The sequence below is a fragment of the Acyrthosiphon pisum genome, chromosome A1, assembly GCF_005508785.2.
Source record: "Acyrthosiphon pisum isolate AL4f chromosome A1, pea_aphid_22Mar2018_4r6ur, whole genome shotgun sequence".
Lineage (NCBI taxonomy): Eukaryota > Metazoa > Arthropoda > Insecta > Hemiptera > Aphididae > Acyrthosiphon > Acyrthosiphon pisum.
This window is the reverse complement of record NC_042494.1, coordinates 122,110,796-122,134,976: the sequence shown is the minus strand read 5'-3', so window position 1 is coordinate 122,134,976 and position 24,181 is coordinate 122,110,796. Positions and strand designations below refer to the sequence as shown.

The following is a 24,181-nucleotide window of genomic DNA, read 5'->3' as shown; positions in this document are numbered from 1 at the left end:
AATTGCCTTCCTATGTCGCTACCCACAAAACATACATCCCCCAGCGAAATTCAATTTATTATCAGTAAATTATCAAACAAAAAATCTCTAGGTCAAGACCTCATAACAAATCGAATTATTAAACATTTGCCCAAGAAAGCCATTCTTCTCTTAACCTTTATCTTCAACTCAATTCTTCATCTCTCCCACATTCTTCATTCATGGAAACACTCCATAATTATTCTAATTCCAAAACCAGATAAACCTCTTGACCTGCCTTCTTCATATCGTCCTTTCAGCCTCTTACCTTCACTCTCAAAAATTCTAGAAAAGATTATACTAAACCGATTAAATCCTATATTAGCAAGCCATAATATAATCCACCACACTCAATTCGGTTTCAAAAATAAACATTCGTCACTCCATCAAGTCCACAGAATAATCGACATAATTGCACAAACTCTCGAAAACAAACAGTACTCCACTGGCGTCTTTCTCGACGTAGCTCAGGCGTTCGACCGCGTTTGGCACAAAGGCCTACTATATAAAATACGATTTCTACCTGCGCCCCTGTTTTTAACCATAAAATCTTTCCTGCATAACCGATCCTTCGTCGTTCGCTGCGAGGACGAACTCTCAAAAATCCACTACATAAAAGTAGGCGTCCCCCAAGGAAGTATCCTAGCACCTACTCTTTACAATATATTTACCTCTGACATTCCTCACTTTGAGAACACCACTCTTGCTACCTTCGCAGATGACACAGGCATAATATCAACTAATGTTGACCTAACCATAGCATCCGAAAATCTACAATCCCACCTCAATGAACTACAAAACTGGTTCAACTTGTGGAGAATCAAAATAAATCCAAATAAATCTACCCACATAACCTTTACTCTACGTCCTGACCATAGTCCCCCCATGACCCTCAATAACGTCACAATTCCCAAAGCACAAGCCACCCGTTACCTCGGAGTCCATCTCGACAGCAAACTCACTCGGGCAGTTCACATAAAAACAAAAAGGAAATCACTTAACTTTAAACTCCACAAAATGAAACACCTTCTCAAATCAAATCTCCCTCTCAACACAAAACTCCTAATCTATAAACAAATTCTCCGCCCTTCAATGACTTACGGAATACAGCTATGGGGCACCTCCAAAAATTCCAACATTCAAAAATTCCAATCCTTCCAATCAATTTGTCTTCGTCTCTTCACAAATGCACCCTGGTATGTCAGCAACCTCACACTCCACTCTGACCTTAAAATCCCTTACATAAGCACCCTAGCCTCCCTCTACTATAAATTATTTCACAATAACACAGTTAACCACCCTAATCCACTCATTTCCAATCTCTCATCCGTCACTCTCCCCGATAACCCTCCACGTCGTCTAAAGCGAAATTGGCCCAGGGACCTCCTCAACCAATAAATAATTTAAAAAAAAAAAGTCTAAAATTGAAGTAGTATAAGCCTGCAATATAACGAAAAAATATAAATTATTCCTTTACTTACATTTGACAGTTAATGTGTTGGTCGTCAGATTTGTCGAGATTAAATTTAGATTTTGCATTTTCCTTCTCATCCGATACAACGTAGTTTTGCGTTCGAATCAGCTTGAATTTTTTTTTAATCGTCGATTTCGCCTTTAGAAATGAACTATTTCTGCGAACACTACAAAATCCTATTATGATAAGCTATTAGTTCTTATACAGATACTATAGATAGGTACATTAAATTGAATTTAATTAGTATTACTGACTGTTAGTATTATCAATATGTACCTAATGGCTAATACCCATATTTATTACTTACTTTACAATAACAATTTAATAAAATATCGTTTATTGATGGACATAAAGTTATCATGTAAATATATTCGTTATTTTATAAATACATAGGCTAGTTATTTATGAATAATTAGAAATTACTAAATATCAATTATTAAAAGTAAGTAGGTATAGTAACTATATATATTATATTTAGTGACAAATCCGTGTGCTTATTGCGTCGTAAGCCAATCCACCGTGCGTCACGCTAAAATATTTAGTGAGCGACACACCTATGTTTATGGTAAGTATATATTGGAATATGGAACACATTGATTTCAGCCCTAAATAAATCTTAATTGTCTTATGATAAATGAGACCTATTTGCGATCTGCATCAAGTTTTAGTTCCATATAGTAAATTATGATTATTTATTTTCAACAAAAATTAACAAAGTTATTTAAAAACTTATTGTTATACTTTAAGTACCTAAGCACAACATTTGTGTAATAATGGTTTTTATTTAATCATACATTTTGGAATTTAACCCCATCTAAATGAAAAAAACAAGTTCTGTAGACACTCCATGCTTGCGCTATACCTTCTATTACATATTATAATATAATGTAATATTGAATATGTATTTTGATATACTACATTTTATTGTAGGCAATATGCCGGTTTAAAGTTCACAATGATATTTTTAAATTAATTGAATCTATGCGTATTCTCTATGATACTTTGCAAGTAATAGATGTAACGTATACCTATTACCTACCTATATAGTTCTAATTTTTGTCATCTATTTTTTATCCTGTATTATTGTTACCGCTATACTATACTATTTAGCTAATATCGTTACTATTGCTTAAAGCTTGATAGCATCATTATTAGAGTTAATAACAAATAATAGGTAGGTATTTTTTTTAAATTTATATATTATTATTATTATTTAATTTCGAATTCACTTTGAGCTCTTCAAAATCAAAATTGATAAATTTATTACAATATAAGGTACCTCGAGAGTTGTCCAAGTTGAACTTCATTATTGTTTTGCTGTTTAGGTGAAAATTCTTTTGAAATCATCGAAGAATGACTAAAAAACATTTTGCTTTTATATAGAACACAGTCAGAGGTCTAAATAAAAAAAAAAACAATTGCTCTACGTATAATTTCGACACTTAAACTGTTACGATTTAGGTTGTTCTAGTAGTCTTGAAAAGTTAATAATATAACAGTTTCCTAGTATGTTAAATTTTTAATCAAGTAAGCACTAATTAGTTACTACCTATACACGGCTACACGTAATACGGTATTAAAGTTTATGAATTATGGTTTATGATTTATGAGTATATGTCAATACAAAATATAATAACTGATATTTAATTTCAATAAGAATCTACACATTATTAACACAGTTGTAGACTAACCAACCCAAACTAATTTTTTTTTAACATTCCGATGATAGTAAAGAAAACATGATACCTACCTACATATTATTCTGATAGATAAAATTATTTTTGCAGATAGCTAAATGACAAACAATATATATACTGTAAAGTAACAAGTAGACAGTACATTATAGGTATTATATAATATTATAATTCAACTGTACAATTTTTAACGACTAACGAGTAGGTACTATTTTCACGACTTACTCAGGGGTTCAATTTGTGTGGTGAGGGGTTATCAATGGATGTTGACTTGATAAGTCCACTTGTAAGAGCGACACCCACTTGCTCACTTTTAGATTCTGAACGAAGTGATGAATGTATTGATTTTACAATGATGTGTGTTTTTTTTTTTTTTTGTTTTTTTTTTTTTTTTTGTGTCTGACGACAACTTTTGGAGCAGTAAAAATGCTTCGATTTTCAAAAGTTGTATTCACCTTAATATCATCAAATATACTTAGTTGTATCATAGGCTGACAGACCGTTTTCGCTCAGAATCGTTTTTCTTATACAATGATATTGTATCATTGAATTCAAATTTAACACCATCCATTACAGTGACCCACTTGTAACCTACTGTACAGCAGAGCGACATCCACTTACCCACCTTTTAGATTTTGAACGAAGTGATGAATGTATTGATTTTACAATGATGTGTGTTTTTTTTTTTTTTTTTTTTGTGTCTGACGACAACTTTTGGAGCAGTAAAAATGCTTCGATTTTCAAAAGTTGTACCTTTTCTGAAAGGAAAGTGAATCTAGTTGGTACTTTGGGGGGTCAAAAGTGAAAATTTCCCAATACTTTTCAAAAGCGGCAGGAAAAACCTTAAAAAAATAACGGAAAAACGCGAATTTTTACGCAAAACCAATTTTTGACAAAAACGAAAACTTAATTTTACTGTAACTCAAAAAATAATTATTGGAAGCACTTGAAATTTGCAACAGATGTTTATATTAGCGTTGTCTATACAGGGTTAAATTTTCAAAGTGTTTCCACTTTTTTTGAGCTATTTATAGACAAATGAAATTTTCAATTTTTCTAAGTATTTTTTTTTAAAATAACGATAAAAAATTTTTGGTTGGATAGAAAACTTTGAAAAATTAATACAAGGGTTCTTATAAGTTGTTCTCACAGTGATAAAAAAAAATCCAAAATCGTTAGTCACAATTTTTTTTTATAAGTGCTTAAAGTTTAAATTTATACGAAATATGTCAAAATTGCGAAAATTTGCAAGTAATTTAGTGGTTGAAAAATCTGTAAAAATTTTTTCTTTTATAACTAAGTTTTTAAAATTTGGTACAAGGTTCTCCATAAGTTTTTCTTTAAAAATAATATATCCTAGACTGACAAATCATCTCCGTTCAGAATCGTTTTTCGTATACAATGATATAATATCATTGGATTCAATTTTAATTCCATCCATTACAGTAACCCACTTGTAACCTACTGTACAGCAGAGCGACATCCACGACTTACCCGCCTTTTTTTTTTTTTTTAAAACTGTACGGTTATCATTATGACTTAATGATTTATTACATTCTTAAATAAAATGTTTATGGTTTCAAGTATATTATACATTTATACTTATATTACTTACTAGTGTGATGACTTTGGAATATTTGGACGAAAAATAAATAGATTATAGAAGAATTGTATGTGGGTAACGAATTTAGTCAGAGAAGTTCTTAAAAAGCTACCATTACACACACACACATGTGTTACCTCTGTCTTACGAATACATAACATACCAAATTTGTCTTCAGCTGAACCAATTTTGTGCTCCAGCTAGCTTCAAATTTTAATGTTAAAATGAGTATCAAACATAAAGGTAAGAAATTATCTGTGAATGCATGTTATTGGTTTTTTGAAGTAGATACACTTGTGAATGATATAGAGCCATAGAGACAATTGATTGCTGTGGCGATAAACCTAAACGGTCAGCAAAAACCAATATGATAAAAGAAAAACTAGAAGAGGTGTAAATATATATAATAGTTTAACCACCCTCTAAATCCTAATAGATACCAATCAATAGTTTAACATTGTTTACATATGTTTAGTAATAATATTATTGTGTTCTATATGACTATAAAGGAACGTCGTTCTAGCAATACTTGTAACAAATTGATTCTCCGAGCCACAGCGACGATTTTCAAAGGGTATTTGGACAGTTCGACCACGATTGACCGTCCGATCCCTGAACTAGCTCCAGTCACCAAGACGACTCTGTCAGTCCAACGATCCATTTCTTTTGTCCGAATAAAATAACTGTCAAATATATTGTTTTCACAATAAATCACTTAATCACGTCACAAATAGTGTATACTACAGTAGTACAGTAACACACGTTGCTCTAGCAAATAAACGATCTGAATGGCAGCTGTATATATCATTAGAGCAGTGAGTTCCAACTTCATAGTGACCTTGTGATTGTATAGTTTATTGTATAATCCACGGGCCCCCACACGAACTGTTCAGTGGGACTGTTTCAGTCTTGAAGAATAAATAAAAATAATAAAAAAAAAATAATAGTAATATAATATACCGTTTTAATTACGTAATTATTCAACTAGTAACTACATAATAATTACGATCGATACATCTTTACGTCCATATAATATGAGTTAAATATTTATTTTTTTTATTCATATCGAGGATTCTAATCTGCTGTATATATTTATAAGTGGGGTGTAAATCCCAAACGTACCTACTATTGCCATAATTTTTTTTTTACCTTTTTGTCTATAAATGTATAAACATTTTCCACAAGATTCCACATACGTAAATGGTACTAAAACAAGTCAGGAAAAGATATGATTAAAATACATTTTAAAACATAAACTGTTATTTCTATTATAGAAATATTCAAATATGTAACATTCATTAGACTACAATATACTGTTGGAACAACCGTTTACACATCTTGTTGGACACACGCACCGACGCACCCTTTCCAAAATTCGTGAAGAGTTAGGATTAGATAGAGCTAAAATAGCGGTGCAATAATTAGGTGAAGGTATTTCAGCACCAAAAAGACGGAAGTTTGGTAACAACGCCCACATTCTTATATCATTAATTTGTTATATTAACAAATTATTTTTCAGTATTATTAATTTTAAATTATATTACCTTATATTATTTATATCAATAATAAATCGAGACTTTTTTCCGACTCCTGTTAGGTACTTATGTATTCAATTATGCGTAATACCTAACCTATAACCATTCATTAAATATAGTATAAACCTTATACTATAACCTATAACCTTTCAGATTATATTATAAGTTCACAGTCAATTTTTATCTAGATACTTTATCTTTATACTGTCATGTGCAGTAGGTACGCCGCAGTACCTATAAAAATAAACTACAAAAACAATGATACAATTACATTAGTATTATAATATATTGTCGTCGTGGTATATTATGTAGGAATAATATATATATAATGATAATAATAATAATAATATGAAGATCTGGGGGTAACAACAAGACATCTCCATATTTTGGTAAAAATTAGATTTTGATTGCACATAATCAAAAAAAAAACCTGCTTCGCTTGGTAATAAAATAATAAAATAATAAAATTAGACAAATCCGACTGTTAAATACAAAGATATCATATAATTTTGATTTGGGCACACGTAGGTATCTGCCAGGTCAGGGATGGCGGCCTCTCTTTCCAGACAGGTGTCTGTCCGGAGAGAAGTGCCGCCCGTGACCGAGATTCGAACCATAGACGGTGCGCATTGCAACTGACGCCTTAGTCCGCTCGGCCACTCTGTCCCCCAATAATTTATTATGATTAACGTTCTAAAGGGTAAACATGCTCTTGTAACTTGTAACTGGTGTATTATTGAATTATTCAGCCATTAAGTGATGGAAAATATTCGATCTTAAAATTGAAGAGGGGTTTTTTTAATGACTGGGGCGAGCTTGAGCCACAGCGGGCACATGGTAAGCACCACAAAAATGCTCGGATCTGCGGGGCACGTCATTGGGTACAATCGACGACCAAATAATGAAATAACCATGTAACACGAGACACTGATGCCAATAAAATTGCAAATTCGTGAATATATGTGATAGAGCGCCGCAGTTGACCACCTCCGTCAAAAACCATATACCTACAGATACAAATAATTTTAATGTGCACAAGGATACACGATTCCCAAGCTCCGCGAACGAACACGAGAATCCACCAGTCAAAATGTTGGCGGCGACAATAGTGGCAATAAAACGCGGTGCATATAATATGTACCAAAACACGCAACATGTGATCAAAAATAAAAATGCACATAAACCGAATGGTTCGTCATATCAACAATACGCGTAGCACACGAAAAAGGACGGACGGGTGGGTCACACAGGGCCACAGAGGTAGGGGCAAAAGTCGTCCCATTATAACAAATTTCCGTACGCTACATGGCCTACATCTACATATGTATATGTAAATATATACATTTTTATATCAATAAAAAAACATGTCGCGCTTGAACAATCGTCATTATTGCGCTGCGTGACGCACAATCGGCGGGTTGTTCAATTCTAACGTTCGACAAACGCATCCCTAGGGACTAGATAATATAGTATAATACTAATTAAGTATAATACGAATTTTATCAAGCCACGCAACAAAACATACGGCAGACAGTCCTGTACTCCTACTCCACAACGATGAGCTTTTAAGTTTGGCTGCGGTCGCCGCCAGGTCCGTTGGATCACAGCGGCCACGGGTTACTAGTTTCTCAAGACGATTGTCTGCAGCTGTCAGGTGGGTCGTCGGACACTCGGAACATTATTAAACCTGCGTAAGCTCGCATCGGTACCGCGGACTCGGTCTCAGCTACACCAAACCGCACTGGAAAGTGGAATGTTTGACACAGAACTGCGTCTTAGAAGCTGCCCACACGTCCGATGAGGCCAACCAAATGTCTAAATTTGCAATGGTGTCGTCGGAACGGGCGAAGATGTCTCGATATCTACATCTGCTTCGGTAAATACAGGCGTCATAACTGCCCCGTCCACCAACGAGATATAAAACCGAAATAGAGGACTGGCGTAATTGGCCATAACGATTTTGGTCGGTCCTGCACTCACAGGCGGCTCGAATGAAACATGCTCCTGCTGCAACAGCCAACAGGTCGACCGCCAGTGAATCGTCTGAAACGAGGACTGGAACCTTAGCGAAAAGGACCGGTTTTGGAACCGGAACCTCACCAAAACCCTTATTTAAATTTATTTGAAAACCGAAACTTTACCAGAACCGATACTTTACTTTTATGAAATGGTTTTTTAAAATTAATTTCGGTTTCTTATTTGAAACAGAGTCTTACATATGACAGTGATTTGTAAATTTTTCCTTATTTAGTCTTAAGCAAATGTTAAGATATCTGGTTGAAAACTGGTAATCAGAACCGTAAAAACCGTCAAGGTACAGTCCCTGGACTCTAAAACCAGCAACAGCTCTGTTGAGGCAGCAGACGGCGCGAACCGATTTCCGTGAGTGCATCGCGCCATCGCCTGCAGCCAAACTCGTCTGAATACCAATGCTCGGCATTGAACCCCACCGCCTTATGGACGGACCAGGGAGAATCACGACGCGCCTGAAACGGCATATTGGTTGGAACATTACATTTTGCAGTCGAATACCTTGGTCGTGGACAGTAATCTGATGGATATTTCGGAAGACATCTTTTGAAGTGCTCTGATCAGTGGTCGACCGGGGGGGGGGGGGGGATGGTAAAGTGGGATGGCATCCCTCTACTTTTTATAATTTATATTTTCCATCCCACCACTTATTTTGTCGAAAATAATACATCCCCCTTAAAATTATAAACAAATATTATCGATTTATATTGTTACTTTTCATAAAAATTTTATTTATGATGGTTTTTTTAATTACCTGGTTTTACAATAATAAAGAAAGCTGATTATATCTATACAACGAGTGGTGTAAATAGTTAACATTTTTCTGGCTTTCAAGTTCTTTTAACACAATAAAAAACAAAGTACCTTATCGAAAAAATTCTGATACAGATCAAATAAATATTGATTTCCTTTAATATAAATACATTTAAATAACTATATTTATACATCATCAAGTGAGTGAACTTGTATCAATAATTTTTAGTTTAGATATTTTATCAATTGTTTTTTAATAAAATATTTTTGATATACTTTTTTGTACAAATGAGTAGTATGCGACTGAATCTTGGCATCAAGTAAAAATAACATAGGCTTGTACAATAACATAAAAACGTTAAAATTTAAATATAAGTTAAAATTACAAATGTACCAAGTTGGCTTAAATGCAATAGTGTAAAAAAAACCGAAATCATTTTAAATAAAAACAAAAAGTATATACACATTTTAATACCTACATTAAACATTCTTAAAACGTTTTGAATCTTAAATTAATGTAAAAAATGTAATAACGATAATGTATAGTGAATTGTGTAATTTTGTAACAATAGCTGTAGTATGAAACTTCACCAAAACGGACACCTGAAAATTAAGACAAAGAACTATATAAAAAAATGAAAATCAATAATGTAATCGTAATATTATGATAAATTAAGAATTTTAGCTACAAATTTAAGAAAGAAGAAATGTTGATTTGATTGATACAAGATAGTTTAACATTTACTAAGAATTTATATTTATTTTTATTGAATCATACTTTTGTTGATTTATTGTAGGTGATTTTAAACATAACATTATACAAAATAGGGAATAATATATTAAGAGTGAGCTTATCTTCTAATGTCTTACAATGATCTTATCTTGTTTGTATTATCATTTGCAATAAATATTGTTTTAGATTTTAGAATCTAATTTTTTATAGTTCCAATAATCCGCTAAATATTAATATTTATTATATATTTTTAATAATCCAAAATAACATTAAATAGCACTGATATTTTATATTAGGTTTACAGTTATATGTACCTATTTATAAAAGTGGATTTAATTGTATTAAATAGTATTAATTATATTTAACAAAATTGTTAAGTTTCAATCTGATTAGTACTTAAATATTGAAATCAAGTAAAAAACAAAAACCTATAATTCATATACTCACCAACCAATGTAGCATTGACAAAGGTTTTCGTTGGCAGTGGCCTGTTGTATGAGTAAATTTACTTGTCTGGGGACAGTTAGTTCTTGTTCATGAATAAAATCTTTACCAGTCAATTTTTCACGAACTCTTGTGACGATAGCTAGAGCTTTCATGTTCAATGCTTCAGTTGGCTCAGTCTCAATGTTACCTAAACACCATGCACCAAACATATTATACAATAATATTGTTATCTTTATAAATGTATTAAAGTTAACATACCAATATCACCTCCCGGACCAACATTCATAGGAGCAGCTTTTTTACTAAGAGAAGCTGCAAAACTAGTAGCCATGTTCGTTTCTTCCGAAACTGTAGTAGCCGCAGAGGCTGCACTTATAGGATTTGTCCCGACAACTGTAGCACCAGCAGTTGCAGCTGCTGTTCTCCGAGCACAGACACCAGCCTCCATTAGACGCCAATTTAGCAACGGGTCATACACAAAAGCCTCAAGAACAGCCATTAAGCTGTCTTTGTTGTTTCGAAGCACAGTCATGACACTTTCACAGGTTCTACGGTAAGTTCCCTCAATACCAGTGATCTAATAATATGATTAAAACTATTTACCACTGCACAAAAACAGTTTAACGAGCTATACATACTTCCATAGCGTTAATAAGCATTCTAGTAAGTCTGAAAGGAATTTTTTCTGGAAACTTTTCACGTGTCATGGCCACTTCAAAACAATCACCAAAATCTATATGTAATATTTTTCCACTTAAACGGTCCAACATCAAATTTGAAGGATGCCTAAAAGTAAAACATTGTATTAACCAAAATAATACAGATCCAAACGGGAATTAAAAAATGTAATTAAATGGGTGGGCCACTATATTGTTTTAAATTTGCTTAATGGAAATAAAAAATATTTAATTGGTCCGTCAGTATACTTATATTAATTGGAATTAATTTTACCTGTCTCCTAATCCGAGTATATAGCCAACCATAGACATCACAGCCAATGATCTTGTGTAATTTGTTCTACGATCAAACCAAACTTCAGATGATGGAGACTTGAGCCACAGTAACCTTGCTAGATCATCTCCATTGCTATTAGTCAAAGCGTGTTCAAATACTTCAACCTTTTGCATTAATGTTAAATGATCGTAGTTTGGTGCCATCTAAAAAATATAACAAGTATGTTTAAGATAAAAGAAATACTAATTACAATTTTAAAACACTGATAATATTATAAACTTTACTCTTAACATGATTCTGTGTTCTATATTCAATAATGTCTTCTTCTTTTCTCTGAAATCACGTATTAGAGTATGCAAAGTGTCACAATGAGGTACCCAACCAATGAGACCTGAGTTAGTTGATAAAGGTATCACGGCATATCTCTGAAAATATTTTAAAATAAAAATCACAAATATATTGATATTTAAAGAATAATGTACGTAGAAAATAACAAGCACCTGAATAGTTAAATTCCTTCTGAACGTGTCAGGGTCATTAAGCAATAGTGTATTGACCAAGCCAAAAAGTTGCATTACTCTTTCATCTTGTCTAAGATCTTCATGGCCTTTCAACAAGAACATAAATTCATTTCCGTCACTACCTTTAATAACTAACTTGCGAGGACGTTGTTTAGAAGTGATTACACTCAATGAGCTTTGAATGTAAGCAATCCTGACAATAGGTTGACCAGGTATGTATGAACCTGGAACTGCAAGTTCCATATTACGACTTTGATGTAATTGTGGGCTGACATACTGAAGTTCTAAATTTGTAAGTTGGGGCAATTGCCTAGTTATTCGACGGAAAACATGATAATATAAATCCCATGCTTGATTCAAATCACGATTATTGCCAGAAACCAGATAACGATTACACCATTCTAAAGCTTCAACCAAATCTCTACCATATGTCTAGATGAAAAAAAAAATGTGTATGCTTTTTAGTTATTATATTTATGTATAATGAATACTTTTTTCAGTACATACTTGGTTAAATGATGTTTCTTTCAGAGTCTCTGGTCCTTTTTCCAACATAGCATGCAATGGTTCTAACACTTCATACATGCCTTTTACATTATTTTCACCAAAATACAACCTACTGGCTTCTTCCAAGGCCTCATGCCACAATTCATGCCAAAGTATGGCTACCCTAAGTAGTTCATCACTAACCATGACTGCTTGCTGCACTAAAATTGGATTATGTTCACACATTGTTTTTAAGATTTTTCTTGCAGCATTCCTACGTGCTGCACTGGCAGATTTATTTGCAACAGTCAGTGGATAAACCAAAGCCTGAGGATGGTGTTTGCCTATATCGATTAGCTGAACTTGAATCAGACGACTGACTAGTGTACGAGGCGTGTCAATGCGAGCAATCAGTTGAGGTATCACCTAAACAACAATATCAGATATTCTTACTAAGTATTATTCTTAATATAGTTCTATTTGAATATTAATTTTATAAATGATTACTTGTAACCATGTATTGATATGACTAGATTTCAAGCCATCAACAATGGCTTCATACACATTATGATCTTGACCATATTCAAACCAAAGAGTTAAGAGCCTCAATGTATCTTGTAGTGAACTACCCTGAGACAGTGCGATAGATTTAAAAAATCCTTCAACTGCAGGTACAGTAAAATTCGAAATATATTGATCAGACTTTGGAAACTAAAAATTAATAGTACATTAAAAATTTAAGAATAATTATAAAAACGTAAAATTAATTGAATTACCTCAGAGCTAGCTTTATCAGTTATTACTTTTTCTGCAGTATGATCATTTGACTGTGACTTATTTTGTTTATGTTTGTAGAAAAGAACCGTTTCAAAATTCATATACGCCCACGAATGCCATGCTTTATACCAGCTAACATCATGAACTGTTGCCTCTTTGTAGTGTTCTAAAACATTTGGTATTGACAATTCAGTCAAACCCTGAAGCTCTTCTTGCCAATTACCTAGCTTTAAATAGCATCTGCAAAACATAAATTATATTCTGTATAAATTAAAATAAAAGTTGGAGCTTTTATCACACTTGAAATGTACCTGGCCAATAATTTTTTAGTAGGATCACTTCTATGTTTCTCACTATCTTTCCCTTTTCGTTTTAATTGTGGCAGCACGTATTGGATCAAACTATTCAAATGACTAAAAATAAAAAACAAATAATGTTCATAATTATTATGAAACATTTGTACATATTTACTAAATATTTCAAATTTTTAAACATTTCTTATTTACTTGAAGGCTTCCGCTTTAGTCCCAGAAGTCCACATATGCTTAATGTATGCAAATGTGACTTGAGGATGTGTCATTGGTAATGGTTCAGAAGGATTTTTTGAAGGATCTATACCCAATAATGTTGTGAGAGTCTTATGAGACAATACCTAAACATATAATTTAAAATATAAATAACATTTACACATTCTGTAAAAAACAATAAACATAAATCTTAAAAATAAAATAGAAATTTACCAAGCGTGATGATTTGCGACACAAAGCAGCATACTTAAGCCATGTATGCATATCTTCTTCGGGATTTAACACCAATGAATGTACTTGAATTATACGCTGCCAATCTTCTACAACTCTTTGACATCCCTAAAGCCATTTCAAAATTATATATAAATCAAATTTTTATATAATTATCATTACCTGAAGCCTGTCCCACCAAACTTTGTAAATAATCGGACGTTTCTCTGGTTTAAGTTTATATTGAATAACTTCTTCAAGTTCAGATAACATTTGTACAGAAACCATGGCACCATAAGCTCTTTGGTAACTTTCTGCTGCGGCTGCTGTAAGTTCGGTATCCAAAATTTCCCGAGCCAAATCAATAAACTATAAACAAATATAATGTTTACTTTATGTCAACTTTTTTTATTTTGGTTGAACGTTGAAGTATGAAATATGTATCATACTTTCTGAGCATGTTCATACTGTTCTCCATGAATAGATAAAACTGCTCTATAAAAGGCCCCATCCATAGTGTCTCTCGGTATGAAATCCACATAAACTGCCATTTTTTGCCACTGTTTTAGTCCCCAGGCTGAAGCTGCAGCAACCCTTGACATTTTTTCACGCCCACTTTCGGGAAAATGTAACCAATGAGAAGCAGCCACATTATTCAGCTTTCCCCATTGACCCAAAGATTCCAAACATCTGTCGTTAAAACAATTTATGCATTAGAGAAAGAATTTTTAAGAAACGATGGTTAAATTTTATAAATTTAGCATACCTCATTTCTCCTAATGACCATTCTATATCATTTGGTTCCTTTTGCAAAAACCCTTCGTAACATGACAATGCTTGTTCCCAGTTATGTAGTTTTTCGAACCACCTTGCTTGTATTTTCAACTGTTCACCAGGTTCTTGGTCTTCTTCTTGCTTACTCATAACTACTTCCAACAGACCTAGTTCACATTAATAATGATTAATAACACTTTAATTAACAAACACTCATATTTAATAATTATATTTTATATACCCGATGCGGCCTCTTTTTGCTGTAATTTGTTGTTAATGGATATAAGTGATTCAATAATATTTGGGCATACTTGACTATTTATCTCTTGGATGTACTCATCTTCTTTGTAGTGCAGAGCTTTTGCGTAAGCTCTGCAGTCCATAGCTCTTTCACCAAGTATATGAGGGTCAATTGGCAATGGTCCTTTTTCACAGTGATCCATAAATTCTGCCAAGTTCAATATAGTCTGTGTCATTTCAGGAAGATCAGAAACCATCAATGCCTGTTCTAAAGTCTGTATTAGCTCTTTTCGAAGTGGTTCTGTTAATTCTGTCCAACAACTGACAAACGCTGCATTGAACAGATCTTTGGGCAACTGAGAATATGTTTGGGCAAGTGCCCAACATGAACGCAGTGCTGGTGATGGTGATTCTTTCAAGAAATCAATGCCTAGTCGTCTTAACCACTCTAGCCAATCATCTTTAGATACACAACGATTCGCCAACCAGGCTTTTTGTAAATTCGGCAATGACGTATGCATCTGGAAAAAAAATACAAGAAACATTGCACTAAAATTAAAATACAATCTTTACAAATATGAAATATTATTATCTTGTGATTATTTTTTTTTTATTATCCCAGACAGCAATTTTTTGTTAAATAATATTATTATAATATTATAATAACGAATATTATTAGTATAACGTTATTATAATACTCTTATAATATTATCATTACAAAATGCTGTCTGGGTATAATTATAATTAATACTTAAATAATAACCTACTAACCAGGCTACTATACATATGACAAGAAAGCCTATTTACATTTGATGATAATATTACTTTACAATACTTCTTAAAAGAAAACTATCAAATCACCTTCTTTATTATGGTAGCCGCATCTCCAACTAAATGTACACCAACTTCTTTTTTACTTTTAAACTGCTTGTGTCTAGAAAGCAACAGGTTTTCTTCTAGACTTCCATCAGTGTTCTAAAAAAAAATATTCTAGTTAAAAAATTATATTTAGTAACGTTTATTTAATTACATACTGATGATATATAAGTAATGAGCATGTCATAAGGGGGATAATTGTATTGACATTTATTTAAAGTACGAGCAACAAGTGGCATAAAAATCATATATTTGCGACCCAATTGACATATCAATGCACATAATGTTTCCATGGCAGTTTTTCTAAGTTCTGGTGTACTTTCTATAGAATTTACCTAAAATACATTCAACAAATTCATTATAAATAATAACGCGCTAAGCTGCGATAAATATTCATACAATTCCATGTATTATGCGTGATGCATAGTCGGTAAAATCCAAGGTGTATGCTAATTGTGCAACAGTTTCCATTGCCACCTGGCTGACTTGAGTAGGATGATCAGTAGCATCGAATAAGTTTACTAGTGGTGGCATAATCATGTGTAAATATTCATCCAAATTAATACCAAATTTACATAAAGCTACAACCATCTAAAAGTTTATAATATAAATGAATTAATTAAATACATTTATAAATATATTTATAGAAAAAAAAATAAGTTATAAATTATTACAAATCGTACCCTTTTAGTAACATTGCGGTTTTTACTAGAGTCATGATAAAGTATTCTTAGTATATTAGGCATTAATTGAGATAAGTAGGTTTTAAATTGTGCTCCAAGCGCCACGACTATGTACTCGACTAGTTGGATTAAAGTACATTGTAGTGAACTATTCGGGATCCATAATTCCTAGGAAAACAAATTTAAGATTTATATCATGCAAGTTTAACTAAGAATTTTTAAATCTATATTGCAAAAACTAACTTTAATTAATAAAAATATATCATCCAAATAGTTGCGGATGTGTGGCCCAACAATATTTATAAGTACACCCAACTGCTGGAATAGATATTCTCTGAAGTTGGCATCTGCTGTACGAATTACATTTAAAAAACTGGGCATAACTTGTGGTATGTATGCCACACACTTTATACCCAAAGATTGAAAAATAAATGTTATAGCCTAAAATATAACACCATAATAACTACCATTAGAATATAAACATTAAAACTAAATAATGAATAACCAAGTAATAAATGAATTGACTAGTTACTGCTTAGGTAAATAAATAAAATATAATACATAATACTGTTAGAAGTAATGACTACTTATATTAATTTACAAAAAAAAGAACATAAAATACAATATACATTTTAAACATTCATTTTTTACTAACTTGTACAACCATAGTGTGATGTTGAAATAAATTTGGATCACGAATTATGCGTATAAGTGTTGCAACCGCTACGGCCGGATAATATTCTTCCAATGTTGATGTACTCATGTTTACTAACATTTCACTAGTCGTCCATTCGGTTTCTGATATAGGACGAGGATCAGTCATCGAGAGTAAAGCAGTAGACTCGATTTGAGAATCAATCTGTCCCAAGTTCATTTTATGTTTATAAGGATCTAAAGCTCCAAGGAGTCCTAGTACCCGTATTGTTTCTCTTCTAAAGCAAAAATAAGAAAATCATCTTAGTTAATGAGTAAACTATTTTATAAAATATATAAATGCACCTGACTATAGGTTGTTGTTCGGTTTTTAAAAATCCCAGTAAAGTGTCCAATAATGAAGGGTATTTTTCATATGGTTGAATGACGTACCCAAGTCCTTCAACTAATTTACCAAGTACCCACAGAGCAACTCCACGTTTTTCTTGGGATGCACCATCGCCTAACATGTCCAATAAGAAAGGCAACAGTTCATCAGTCCAACAACACATTTCTTCTCCATTTACCTGTTAAATTCAACAACAAATACAAAAGTAATTATTTTAAATTGAGTTAAATAAAGCCATATTGAACTTACCTGTGCCAAATCTCCAATGCATGCAAGTATACTTATCAAAATACTCGGATTTAAATCCGGTTCATGAAGTTTAGGAACCAATATTTTTAAAACTGGTTGCACATATGGAGCCACAAGACGAGGAGCGTGAACAGCCATGTGGTCAATCATTCTGGCACTTTGTTCTTTATTACGACCCATTCCACTATGTTCAAGTTCAGTCAAGCACTAATACCAAAAAGTTAAAAAAATATTCAATTCAATTTTCATCAATTTCTTTGTTTTATTATAAATAATTACACAAACCTGCATCAGTGTTTTGCGTAATGGTGGCATTACATAAGCAGGATTTACCAGGCTAAGCCGTCCTATAGTACAGAGGGCCATTTCTCTTATTTCAAAATTTACATCATTCATAGCCATAAATAATGCGGTAAGATTGTGAACTTGAGCTAGATAAAAATCAAAACTACGGTCGAGATTCTCAAACACTACATAACGCACATCAGGATCTAACATAATGAAAAAACAAATCAAATTATAAAATGTTCTTAAATTTAATTTTTTTAAACAAACAACATTTATTTATCTAACCAGTATCAGCAACTCCAACGACCAGTAGTTGCTTGATTACTGTAGAAATTGTGTATCTAACAGTATGAGATGTTTTACTTTGTGGCGACTCAATTGCCAAACGTAATAAACGGCTACATGTTCGAACAGATTCAATTCGGACTTCCTGTTGTTCACTTCCAAGATAATGCTCAGCACAGCGACGTAAAAATTGCAGTAAAGAATGCCCTAGAAATGTTGTTTTTAGTCCAATAGTCACATATGTTTGTTTATTAAACTTATTGAAATATATTATATTAACCTTCAAAGTTGAAGCTACCAAGTGTTCTGAGAGCCAAAACAATATTTGAAATATTTTGAGACTCGAAAGCTGATGGCATCAATGACAAACTGAGCGCAGAACTTGTAACAGATAATGGCAAAGCTATTGAAGTATTACGGTTGTTAAGCACTTGAGACAGTATTTTCAGTAATCCTGAAAAAAAAACCAATATTTATAGCCAGAGAATGAGATTTGAATGAATTTCTTTATTTACCATCAGATATATCTTTTTTTAATGCAGGTACAGCTACTGCTAATTCTTTAAAAGCTATAGTAAGAGTAGGACTGAGGCCCATGGCCAACATAGGTTCAAGAAGTTCTTTAAGATCATTCTTAATATTGTGTTGAGTAGCGATTCCCAATAATGTAATACAAACATACACCGCTGGTTCAGAATTTATAGGTTTTTTTTTTGAGCTATCCTGTAAACATTTTCAAAAATATGATTAATACAATAATTAATCATATTATATAAGTAATCACAAATTTGAAAAGAAAAACTACCGATATATTATTTAAAACAATACCTTGGATGGTAAGAAACTACGTATCAATTCTACAATTTTGGATAAATACGGTTTAATATGATCTTCAATAGCTATTGCTACTAGACCAACAGCAACAAATGCATAAGTCCGTTGATCACGATCACGACCACGAATAGTTGCAAGAAGAAACAGCATTGAAGAATTTAAGTAGCTAGAAAATAAAATGTTTTTTATAAAATAATGATAAAGGTATTAAAATAATTCGGTAATACTTTTGAACAAAAATTGATTTATTGAACGCAGCTAATCTAGGAAGCAATTTCATCAGAGCAGAATTCACTAAAAGATTTCTGCACATTCTATGAGATATTGCTGATGAACACACTCGATCATAGTTTTCTTGCAGTAGATTTTTACAAGCACTACTTTCGTATCGAATACCTGATGATGCGATTCTTACTGAGTCATCATCTGTTCGTCCAGAACCACCCACGAGTCCTTTTAAAGCAGACTTTGTCCGAGGTAATAAACTCAGTATTTCCTAAAAGCCAACAATTTTTATTGTTTTATTTGTATTTGTAATTTTTTTTTTAACTATAAAAATCACAGTAATAAAATATCTATACTTTTTATCCAGTAAAAGAAAAAATTCAAAATAAAATAGAAAAAAATCTATAAGTTTATAAGAAATTATAGGATAAACATTGAATGATAAATATTATGATAAAAATCTTATATGACAGAATTTAATATTTATAAATGAATGGTAGGGATAATTTTGGGAAAATTAAATGAGTAAAATTAAAAGAAAATTATGAAATTGTCCACAAATGTATCATTATCTAACCGCACTAGTCTGACTTTGATCCCACTGCAATCTTTGCATCAAAGAGTCATTTCGTCTTTCCCAATTCACATTGCTGACTCTCAGCAATTCGTTCAACACTAATAATGATCCATGTATTTTATCATCACGAACAATTCCTTTTTCTTTATTAATAGAATCATCTATTCCATTCATAACTTCTTCGTAACATTGCTTGTACCTAACAGAAGAAAACACAAAATTAAATTAGCAGCATAAGTTAGGATATTATAAAATATAAACATTATATCTCAACAGATTTTTTCTTCATACATACTCACCCAAATGTTTAATATATTCTCCTACCGACCATTTGTTTAAACTTTAGCTTTCAATAAAAAATTGAAAACTTAATGGGAAAAAATAATTATATTTTCAAAATATTTAAATAAATTAAATCCATACATTTGCTGTCTTCATTTGTAAGAAATAAAGAAACAGATTTTTTTAAGTAGGTATTCGTAGGTAAACCAAAAAATATATGATGCTACAAATTATGGTAGTTTAAGCTCAATAATGAAGTATTCATTTTCTAAAATTGTACTGGACTAAAAAATGTATTATAAATTTTTTTGACAGAGACAAGCTTGTTGAGATATATGTTTTATATATTTTTCATTAGTACCATTCAGATTTCTGTGTCTGTTTAGAGGTTTCTCTTTGAGCAGTTACAACAAGAGCTGCTCTTAATGCTTCTACAGCCCCATCTCTAATGTTTGGTTTTGGATCACGCGCTACATTTAGCACCAAATCAAAAAATTGAGCTGCGTGTTGAAAAAACAGAGTGGGTACCATAGTAGCGATTTCTCTGAGTATGAGCACCTTAGAAGCAAATAAATTGAATCGTATGATTATTTATACTAATAATAATAATTAAAAACTATGTTACTCACTGCAGCATATCTTTTGGGCTCATTTCTTACACCACCTAACCATTCAAATGCTCTTTTCACCTCAAATTCAACATACTGATCTGCATAAGTGCCAGAATCCAAGGCTAATTTTCCAACTGTTTTGGCAGCAAGCTCCATTACTGCTGAATCGGCAGATGGCAATAAATTACGTAGATAGTTTGCGAACCTACTAATACGGTTATTTTTATTGCCAACATCAGCACCAATTAAACACACTGTAAAAAAATGTATTCAATAATGTCATCAATCAATAAAATATTTATCTACACATAAAGCATTTACATTTTAGTAAATAAAATATTTTGAGATTTGAATTCAATATTTTATAAAAATATCTAAAAAGTTTTAACAGTGATAATAAGTAATAATAATGCAAATAATATGCTAAGAATGAAATTTGATTGTAATAAGAAGCTTAAAATAATTGTATAATAATTGGTTAACAGTTTTATCAGTTCAATGATTTATATCAAATCTATTAATTTGTCAATACTATAAGATACATAATACAATTAGCTTAGATATTCATTCATGAATCAAATGTTCTGTTTACCTCAATCAATTGAACTCATACATGTCTTTTTTTTTTTAGTCACAAAAAAGTAATGTAAAGTTAAAATTCATTAACATCTTTAAAATTATACTGTACATTAAATACAATACTCTAGCTACATAACTTATTAAATATAGAAGTTCATAAAGATGTTTTTTAATGTTTAATTTAACACAAACCATTTTCTATAGAAAACTTAAACTTCAGAAAAATAAAATGATGCCATATTTGATATTTCTCTAATAAGCCAGGGTCATAGTCTAGTTGTATAAAGTTATTAAATTTGTTTGTTGTTAATAAATGTTGACGATTTAAATTAAATGAATATATATATTTTTAATTGGTCAAATTATATTATTTTATAGTAAAATATATATTCGTTAACAATCAATACTCTATATTTATTTGTTAAAATAGATTTTTAAATATTTTTTTAAACGTTTTAACCCATGTTATTAGGCCTAAAACTATAGTAAAGAAAGAAAAAGTTAAAATAAAAATAATTTGTAACGTGAAGACTTATTAATATGTTTTCATTTTAGTCATTTGCCAAAATGTATAAATAGTTAATACTTTTTACATCGGTAAAGTACTCACATATAGCAAGTATTCCACCAATTTTCTCATTGCTGTCAGAACTTGACACCATTTCATATATATGTTGGTTAAATTCGTCATTAAAAACTGCACGCTCTTCTGCTGATACTTCACGTAGTTCAGTTTTAACCTTAAAGAATAATAATAAAACACAAATTAATGTTTATTTAATAGTTTGTAAACCATTTTTATAATTACATAGAGATTTAAATCTCGAGCAGCACGTTTACGGATTTCTAAGTTTTTGGACTTTAACCTGGTTACAAAATATTGCATGCGTACAGATGACATTGTTTTTTTGGTTCTGAAATGTAAATATAGAATTCAATAAAACTGAAATTAACTAAACTATGCACTCAAATAATGTGTATATTATTTTATAATATTAATATATTATATAAAGCTAGGATATCTGATAAACACAAAAACACTATTATAATTAATTTAATACTATAGGATACAATTTGATTTTTTTTTTCAATGAACTAAATAAGTATATCTTAACAGTATTACTTTATCAAAATTTAATTAAGGCGTGTGAATTAATTCATTAATGTTAATAGTTACCTATGGGCTATAATGCTATATTATATTATTATATACATTGTATAATTACTTGTAGACAAATTAATAATTATAAATTAAATTTAAAATTATTAAAGAAATATATAATTGAAATAATAATGTTATAGATATAACATGGCATTTTTAACATCTAGCCAGATTTTAATATTAAGAGTTCTTTCTAAAATATTTAAAATTTATAAAAATATAACACTTAGCAAATGTTCTAAAACAGATTAGATTATGGGCTAACATCTAATGCAGGTACAATAACGATATAAAACAATATTTGAACGACCAAAAACATACATTAAATAATATTACTTTATAAAAAACTGTGTAAGAACAATATAGTTACATATTATATAATATTTAAAAATAAGTTTTCTTACTTTCAATCAGTCTCTTCAATTGATGATTTAATGTATTTGATACATTCAATAATAATATACATACATACACTAATTTAAAACGAACATAATATTTACAATAATAGTAACATTAAAAACAAACATTCAAATATTTAATACCTATTTATTATGTTTCCTAAATTTTTTTAAAACATAAAAAACATTTACTATTTTGATTTTAAAATGATAAAACCCGGCTGTTTTGTTGAAGTACATAACCACAGAACGCAAATTATGTTATCAGCTCCACGCTATATCTCGTTTCTAACTTTGAACGAGTTAGAAGGTAAACAAACACAAATATTATTTATTAATTATTTATGTTTGGTTTCAAGTTTCGGTCTTTCAATAAATTTATCGATTGCCCGTATTGGGTTTCCCCAATTTTATTGTGTTACCATAATATTGTACTCTCCCAAATTAAATAATTTTTCATTCATTCAACTTTCTTTTAATATTTGATATTTTTATATTTTGCAAGGTGTATTGTTTGTATTATCAATACACCTTGATATTTTGATTTATTTAGGTAGGTATCAGTGACGTATTTAGGGTTATCAGATTTTATCTTGCTGGAGGGGGATAATATGATATTAATTAATATAATATTAAGTATTAATAAATTATCATCCATTCATCCAAAGCCACGAATCACGATTATAAAGAACTTATATAACTTGCAAAAAGCCTATTCATACCCGTGCGGCCGTGCGTGATCGTTTGGCTAGTTAGGCTATAGTTATTACTTATTATCATTTATTAGGTATACCTACTCGGGCTACAGGGGCGGCTCGTCAGGGGAGACTTTGAGACTGCGTCTCCCCTTAAAAAAAAAACGGCTACTTGTAAATAATAATGTATAGAAATATTTTTATTTGAATTCAAAATATATTATATCGTTTTCATTGCTTATTATTATAAATTGAAGGTCACAAAATCGAAAACCTATCAATAGTTATCTCGATTCTCGATAGAAATACTATTTATAGTAATTTCTACGACGAGCGACGGTCGCCGCGCGCCACGCCGGTATCAGTGAAACTGAAGCTAGACAGTTTCAATCGTAATATGTAATGGCATGGCTGGTTGGTCGGAGGGGGCCGGGGAGATTAAGCTGCGTATTATAGACGCTATTGAACCTGGGTTCACGATAGTAATTGCCGTGCCGCTGCGCCGTGTAGCCTGTGTTTACTAGTTTTACTAGCTTTAGACGTTTTATTCACGGTTTTTAATTATTTAATAATTATTATACGTATATCCGTCAAACATTTATATATATTTACATTTTT

At 31.3% G+C, this 24,181-nt stretch overlaps 2 protein-coding genes across 2 annotated transcripts in view; both read right to left on the bottom strand.

The window, feature by feature from the left end:
- LOC100160733 (3-alpha-(or 20-beta)-hydroxysteroid dehydrogenase-like) overlaps positions 1 to 5,582 on the bottom strand; it is a 13,597-nt gene extending 8,015 nt beyond the window's left edge. Inside the window, 1 exon segment of the mRNA NM_001162622.1 lies at positions 5,319 to 5,582. Coding sequence (NP_001156094.1) covers positions 5,319 to 5,450 — 132 coding nt within the window. The 5' untranslated portion in view covers positions 5,451 to 5,582.
- Positions 5,583 to 9,559: 3,977 nt separating this feature from the next.
- Positions 9,560 to 23,023, bottom strand: LOC100163481 (serine/threonine-protein kinase mTOR). Its single transcript, XM_001948083.5, has 37 exons — positions 22,875 to 23,023; positions 22,117 to 22,222; positions 21,919 to 22,048; positions 20,748 to 20,983; positions 20,480 to 20,676; positions 19,837 to 20,035; positions 19,262 to 19,530; positions 19,029 to 19,200; positions 18,716 to 18,923; positions 18,481 to 18,654; positions 18,201 to 18,407; positions 17,913 to 18,118; positions 17,628 to 17,834; positions 17,336 to 17,556; positions 16,992 to 17,268; positions 16,580 to 16,777; positions 16,337 to 16,504; positions 16,053 to 16,244; positions 15,812 to 15,988; positions 15,639 to 15,752; positions 14,779 to 15,298; positions 14,530 to 14,704; positions 14,213 to 14,453; positions 13,947 to 14,132; positions 13,767 to 13,892; positions 13,533 to 13,678; positions 13,338 to 13,439; positions 13,026 to 13,266; positions 12,757 to 12,960; positions 12,271 to 12,675; positions 11,743 to 12,195; positions 11,527 to 11,667; positions 11,240 to 11,445; positions 10,927 to 11,074; positions 10,547 to 10,865; positions 10,289 to 10,475; positions 9,560 to 9,711 (listed from the first exon to the last, which is right to left on the bottom strand). The coding sequence occupies exons 2-37, from the start codon at positions 22,207 to 22,209 to the stop codon at positions 9,696 to 9,698; spliced, it is 7,461 nt and encodes a 2,486-aa protein (XP_001948118.2). The 5' UTR covers positions 22,210 to 22,222; positions 22,875 to 23,023; the 3' UTR covers positions 9,560 to 9,695.
- Positions 23,024 to 24,181: the final 1,158 nt, after the last annotated feature.